Source organism: Propithecus coquereli, unplaced genomic scaffold (assembly GCF_000956105.1).
Source record: "Propithecus coquereli isolate 6110/MARCELLA unplaced genomic scaffold, Pcoq_1.0 Scaffold371, whole genome shotgun sequence".
Taxonomy (NCBI): Eukaryota; Metazoa; Chordata; class Mammalia; order Primates; family Indriidae; genus Propithecus; species Propithecus coquereli.
Window position 1 is genome coordinate 2,373,958 of NW_012149408.1, and position 7,356 is coordinate 2,381,313.

Consider the following 7,356-nt stretch of genomic DNA (forward strand, 5'->3'; position numbering starts at 1 on the left):
GCTTTCTCACACCATAATAAAATGGAACAGAAGGAGTACATAAAACAAAAAATATTAGGTCGAATTTTTAAAATTTTTAATTTGCCAATCAATTTAGTTATTTCCAAGACTGTTTTCCTGCCCTGGCTCCTCAGAGAACAGAACGGATCGTCCCAGTGTCCGCAGTCACCAGTCTGAAGGCTGGACAATGACAGGCGCACAGCCGGGTCGGTGGGGCACAGCTCCTGCTCCTTCTCCAGCCCTGCCATCCCCAGGTCAAACGACAGGACGGAGGGGCTGAGGGACGGGTCCAGGCCCAGTCCCGAGTCAGCAGGAAGGCAGCGGGCGTCGGCACTCACGGTCACAGCGACTCAAAGAGGGCTCGGTGGGATCTTCACAGAGGGATGAGCACTTAGGAAGGCGGGTGGTCCTCCCCCCTGATGCTTCGATACTTAGCCATGTCTTCCGGAAATACTTTAGAAAGTTCTTGAATCAACAAGCTTTTAAATTTCTACAAAGAAAAAGATACAACGCCAGATATCTTTGTTTGCTTGCAGCCCATTGTCCAAGTTCAAGACCACACACCACCCCCTGCATGGAGCTCTCAAACTCCTAAAGGACAAACGCCAGACATCCCTCCCCAGGAGCTGCCCGCATAGACCACATGGCAGGCCAGTCGTGGACGAGCATTGGCAACCCTGCTAAAGGTACACTCGCAACTACCTCCAAGAGGACTACGTGTTCAAATAACACATTTCCCTCTTGCTCAAATTAGAAGAAAGAGCACTCTTGGAGGAAGCCAGCCACACAGGTGGAAATGATTTTTGCAGACAGCACACATAACAGGAATCTTCAAATAATATTTAATTAAGCAATTATTAACTTGAACCACATCAAACTCACTGTGTGCAAACAGCTCAATGAAAAGCTTTCCACACACCTGGGAACATATTATCTATTCCAAATGCTGCAGCTTCCTGATCCTACTCAACAGCATAACATTTAATACGATCATAAAAGCATGAAAGATCCTCCAGCATCTCTTATAAGCTATACTAAAAAGCAGCACTATGGGCAAAAACATAAAAACATACATCATTTAAAAATAAATTTTCAAAGGGGCTGTTCACTCTAGCACTACAATAACTATTTAAAATATAACTTTGGGAAGTTTAAATACATGACCCACTGAGAAAGGAAGGCCACAGAGCAGACTTGAGACTTTCACAGACCTCAGATGAGAGGACACGACCCTGACAGGAGTGGCAACAGATGCCGATGGAAGAGAAACTGCACAGCTGCTGGGGCGCCGCCGCCAGGACGTGTCTGCCCTGCCCAAAGGCAGCAGCCTGACCGCAGCCACCACCCTCGTGGCCCAGCAGCTGTGTGCAGACAGAGCCGTGTCTGCTGGACAACACAACTCTCACTCGTCTTTGCCGAGAGGAACAAAATGATCAAAACCTTCACAACCCGCTATTGACAGAAAGCTCCATTAGGTTCTGAAGGTGAGGCTGAGTTCGACAACTCCTCGGTCGCAAACTAACAAAAGGGAGATGAAGTTGCGGGCGCCACACAAATCAACTACAACAAAACACATTTCCAGGTCGTGCTATTTACCACCAGTATAGGATCACCCGGATGAAACTCCGGGTCTCTCTGACCTGCATGTGACCATGCAGGTCTCCCAACAGAGCTCCTCCCCTCGCCGAGAGCACCCTCTGAGTGCCAAGAGGCTACCCTGCGACCATGCCCACCTGCACGCAGCAGACACACCTGAGCACAACTGTGCCAGTCCGGCACCAGGCGGGCACCAGGCATCAGTGGGAACAGAACACTCGGTGCCCTGCAATCCTGGCACTTAAGCAGCTGGTGGAGGGGACAGAACAAATAGAGAAAAAGAAATAAAATGGTGAATCCTGACCCATGCTCTCAAGGGAAGAAACTTTAGAAAAGGCTGGTAGAAAAGGCCTAAGGAGGCGAAATCAGCTGAGACGAGAGGACAGAGTCAGCTGTGCAAAGAGAACATGGAAGAGTTCCAGGCAGAGGAGACAGCAGGAGAAGAACGCAAAGGAAAGGGGCCGGGTATATTCCAGAAACAGACACCTGGCCAGCAAGGATGAGGAAGGGGCAAGGGCCGCGAGCAGGCAGGAGAGGCAGGCAGGGCTGCGTGCTGCAGGCACAGCTGCACCGCACCAAGGAAGACAAGAGGCCACTGAAACCCAAATAAAGAAACAAAACGCCAAGGTGAACCATATTTGAGTGAATTTAAGTAAGAAAAAAATCATATATTTCATGTTCAAGATGCAGAGAGGTCTCTAAATCTCATCAAGGCAAGGAGAAACGGTAAGTTCTCTGGAGAATTTCATGGTAGTGGATACAGTAAAACCGAGTTTGCAGGTCAGAAGCTGGAGAAAGAGAAGAAAATCAAGACTCAAGAATCCTGCAAACCAAAGAACCATGATTGTAGGGAAAGCCTCAACAGAGGGACTCAACACGGAAGCTAACAGGAAACCCCGTGTGATCAAAGTGCAAACTTGAGGTACCAAAGCCTTAACAATGAGAACAATCACAGCCAGCCAGTGACAACTACCAGTTGCAAGAATTAACCTGGATTTTCTTAAAAGATTACCCGTTTGTCCTTTATGCTACCACACGGCTCAGGTATATCCAACTTTACCTACTGCCTATTACATAATCCAGCAATCTCAATTGGTAATGTTATCAAACAGCCGATGTTCTACCGAACACGGGAAAGAATGACCAAGTCTCAAGCGGGTTTCGCTGAGCAGGCCTCTTTCCAGCGCACGTTCCGACACCATTTCTGCTCAACGTCTCACCTTCATCGTGTCGATCTTGCCTTTCACTTGCTCATTTTTAGCCAGGGCCCTCTCCAGGCACTCTTTGGTGTAGAGCTGGGGGTTTCGACCTTGATCTATATATCTGGATACAGGAAACATCTCAATTAGCATTCTCACAAGTGATACCTATTTTCACAGTTTTCTGAGAGCTATGCAAAAAAAAGTTAATCTTCTGGGAAGAGGCTTCGAAAAGAAAAAACAGTCAGCTATAGATAACTGCACATGGCCTTGTTTAGACAAAACTGAGTCCAGGAACCAAGGGAATTAAGATTCCCTCATTTAAACAAGTACTGATAATTTGATCTCATATAAATTCTAACATGAATAGCTCATGAAATCAAGTAATGATCGCTTATAAACTCAAGCAAGCTTCACAAGCCATACCACTCTACACTTACTCAGCATTTGTATTTTTCAAAATGCTTTCATGCTGTTATCTTTTTGATCCTTACAACAACCTATAAGGTAAGGCAGCGCTTGACAAAAGGGAAATTAAACACAGTTCAGGGGTTCAGGCCCGGTTGCCACAGGGCAGCCCAGCCAAGACGCAGCCTCTGTGAAGGAGCTCCCGGGGAGTGGGGGGAGTAGAGCTATAAGCATTCAGAGTCCCCGCCCTGGGCTGCCCCAACATTATTTTACAAATTGTTCCATTGCTTTAAAAAAAAAAAAAAATGAGGTGGGGGGGTGGGGGGAGCTGATATACCACTTTACTAAACACAACTAAGTAACTTAAATACAACAGAAATTCTGTCCAATAATTTCTAAAAAGTATAAACCTGTTTCTTGAAATTTAACACTTTCTCCCAAAATATCTTTGTTATCCTGAAGATTTAATTAAGCAACTGTCTAGCTCAGTATCTAATTTTCACCAAGAGTGGACCACCTCCCTATTTCTGTACCCTGAGGAAATCCATATCATTCAAGTAAACTGAATTATTCATTATAAAAAACTTAAAAAAACATCAACTAAATTCAATTTAGTTTTACTTAGGCAAAAAAAATACATAATCACTTCAGATTAAAGATGCAATTAAGGGCGGGGCGTGGTGGCTCATGCCTGTAATCCTATAGCACTCGAGACCAGATTACTTTTCAGGTTGTTTCTGGTTGTGATTTTTTTTTTTAATTTATAGTATTGCCTACACAACTTTTTACCTCTTAAGGAAAAATGGAAGTTATGTGGTTGTTCCTTAGTCTAAGCAGGACTTTGAGAGCCTATGATGTTTTTCATATATTTAATAAACTTTTATTTACATGTAACTTTTTTCAATAATACATTAAGGAGATTTTCTTTTTAATTTTTTAATCCAATTAAAACGTAAATTCCATGACGGCAAGTATTTTTGGCCATTTTTTTCACTGGCATATGCCCAGCATCTTGGCTATGCCTACCACACAGCAAGGACTCAATGTCAGTGAGTGGCGGAAGCAGTCATTAATACCACAACCACACAAGATTTATACCCGAGATGAATATCAAGAGTGATACTTACTCAAACACTTCTAAAGGCACAGTGATATCATGAAGTTGCTGTCTGCACTTATCAATATCCTGCAAGCCAGTAACAATAAAATTCCTGGGGAAAAGGCAAAAACAGAGGCACTTGGTTAATGCACACGACAGCAGAAGCGCCACTCACAGAACCACCCAGCCAACCAGGGCTCACACAGTCCTTACACATCCACACGTCACACACGGCTCACACCTCTTTGATCGCGATGATACACTGAGAGTTACAGAAGACCCTTAAATATTTGTTATTTTCCTAAACTACAAATTGCCAGTAAGGGGGGTGGGGACCAACCCTTTTGAGACACTGATGAAAAATTATGAACTTTCTCTCAAAAACCATAACCCCGTTGCGTGGTTTCAGCACACACATGGGGCAGGGAGCTATATATACTCAAAGTCTGAGGAAAAGGAAGCCTCCTGCCTAGTTTAACTTCAGCTCCCCTCTGGAGCCTTCCTACATCACCGCGCTGGCCCAGGGTCCTGGCTACCCCCAGAGCACTGGGTATGGAACCCCAGGTTGTAATTATTTGTATGCCTGTGCCCGGTATAAAGCAGTGAGCCCTTCTCTAGGGCCTGTTATTTGCGTGTTTGCCTTCCCTTCAACCCAGGGCCTAGTACCATGACCAAGGCTGTTGCCCCAAAACACTAAGGGTTCTGCGGCCTTTCTCACCCCACTTCACGCCCTAATTCTTTCCCAGTCAGGCCTATACAGAAGGTAGCTTCGAAGCCTCACCCTCCTGCAGCCTACTTCAGTGCACTTGCTGTGAGCCTGCCTCCCCTCTGGGGACAAGGACAGACCTCCCCAGAAGGGCTCCAAGATGAACTACTGGCAGGGCTAGAATAGAAAGCATTATTCCCTTGATGGAGCCCCAGAAATGGAAACTGTATCGTCTGGCCTTGACTACGTTTCCAAATGGGCTCTCAAGAAATGGTGCCTGCAAGGAAAAATGAAAAGACAGCGGGGTGGCAACAGGCGGCAGCGGAGGGCCCAGCCCCGAACACAGCCAGCAAGGCGGCCCCCACGAAGGCGGACTCCCGGACCCGACCCAGAGGCGGACGGAGCAGGGCCGCGGCTCAGGCCGGCCGTGGCTCCCCAACCCCGCTCCCCGGTCCCCAGCACACGCCGCCCGGCCCGCCCCGGGAAAGACGCCGCTTGCCTCCGGCCAACACTCACAGCTTCTGGTTGAGCCCGGCCTGGCTGCTAGGCTGGAAGTCACTGACGATGATGCCAAGCTGCCGAATGTTCTCCACGAACTTCTCCAAGTGCTCCTCCAGGTGGTCAAACTTCTCCGCCATCGCCCCAGCCCGACGAGCCCCTCACAGTAGCAACCACCACCCCCGCGAGTTCAGCTCTGCTCTCCCACTTCCTGCTTCCGCCTGGGCAGATACCACTTCCGGTGGACGGCCGTCTGGGGCAGGGCCTGGCGCTGGGGCGGGGCTTCTTGTGGGGCGGAACCGGTGCTGGGGCGGGGACTGGAGCTGGGGCGGGGCCTGAGTGCCCGGGCCGGGCTCGTGTAGCCGTTGATGCCTCCTTGTACTCTGATAACTGCTGCCAGTCCATCAGAGGTGTCTGGGCCTTGGGAAAAGTTGAAGACTCCCCTCAATGCAGCGTCTTCAAACAACACCCACTTAGACAAAAATCCAGAGGCAGTCTCCCTGGAATCTTGAGGTCAGCTCTGGCCCCTCTTCTTTCCCCCTGCACGTGATGAGCCGCCACCTGCTCTGACTCTTGCTTCCAAGCCTCGTCCTCATCCCTGCCGCCCTCCTAGGCGGAGCCTCCTCGGCCAACTCTGGCAAAATAGCGTCTTCTGAATTTAACAACAGTTCACGTCAGGGAAAATTTTAGAACAAGGTGGAAATGAAATACTTGACAAAAAAAAAAAAAATTGCAGAGAGGTAGGATATGAGGTTAACAGTCCTTCTCAATTTCCCAAGAAAGAAGGATTGATATCAATGGAACCTAGGCTTTGAGAAGTATTTATTTTTAAAAATTAAGGGTATATCTTTACTGGAATATATAATTCCCAAACTAGTAGAGAGGGGAAAGGGAATAAATATTAATAAAACACAATCAATTCAATAGATGGCAAGAAATGGAAGGAGTAAAAGAAGCAAAGAACGAGCATGGAAAATAAAAAGCACAAAATAAAAGAAATAAAGACGGCTCAATAGCAATAGAACAGCCCAATTTTTAAATGGGCAAAGGATCTGAACAGACATTTGTCAAAAGACGACATAAAAATGGTCAATAGATATATGAAAAAATGCTCAAAATGACTAATCATCAGGGAAATGAAAATTAAAACCACAATGAGTTATCATCTCACACCTGTTAGAACGGCTATCATCAAAAAGACCAAAGATACGTGTTGGCCAGGATGTGGAGAAAAGGGAATTCTTGCACACTGTTGGTGGGAATGTAAATTAGTACAGCCATTATGAAAAATAGGATGAAGTTTCTACAAAACTCTAGAAATAAAATTACCATATAGGCCGGGCGCGATGGCTCACGCCTGTAATCCTAGCTCTCTGGGAGGCCGAAGCGGGCGGATTGTTTGAGCTCAGGAGTTCGAAACCAGCCGGAGCAAGAGCGAGACCCCGTCTCTACTAAAAATAGAAAGAAATTAATTGGACAACTAAAAATATATAGAAAAAATTAGCCGGGCATGGTGGCACATGTCTGTAATCCCAGCTACTCGGGAGGCTGAGGCAGGAGGATCGCTTGAGCCCAGGAGTTTGAGGTTGGTGTGAGCTAGGCTGACGCCACGGCACTCTAGCCCAGGCAACACAGTGAGACTCTGTCTCAAAAAAAAAAAAAAAATATTACCATATAATCCAGCACTCCTACTCCTGGGTATATTGAAAGGATTTGAAATCAGCATGTTGAAGAGACATATGCACTTTCGTGTTCATTGCAGCATTATTCACAATAGCCGAGTTGTGGAAGCAACGTAAGTATCCACTGATGAATGAATGGGTAAAGAAAATGTGGTATATACACGAATA

At 46.6% G+C, this 7,356-nt stretch overlaps 1 protein-coding gene across 1 annotated transcript; it reads right to left on the bottom strand.

Moving 5' to 3' along the window:
- Positions 1–66: 66 nt before the first annotated feature.
- On the bottom strand, positions 67–5,747 carry MED10 (mediator complex subunit 10). The gene is made up of 4 exons (XM_012651852.1): positions 5,525–5,747; positions 4,331–4,414; positions 2,817–2,919; positions 67–490 (listed from the first exon to the last, which is right to left on the bottom strand). Exons 1-4 carry the CDS (start codon positions 5,644–5,646, stop codon positions 392–394), a joined length of 408 nt encoding a protein of 135 aa, XP_012507306.1. The 5' UTR covers positions 5,647–5,747; the 3' UTR covers positions 67–391.
- Between the last annotated feature and the right edge of the window lie 1,609 nt (positions 5,748–7,356).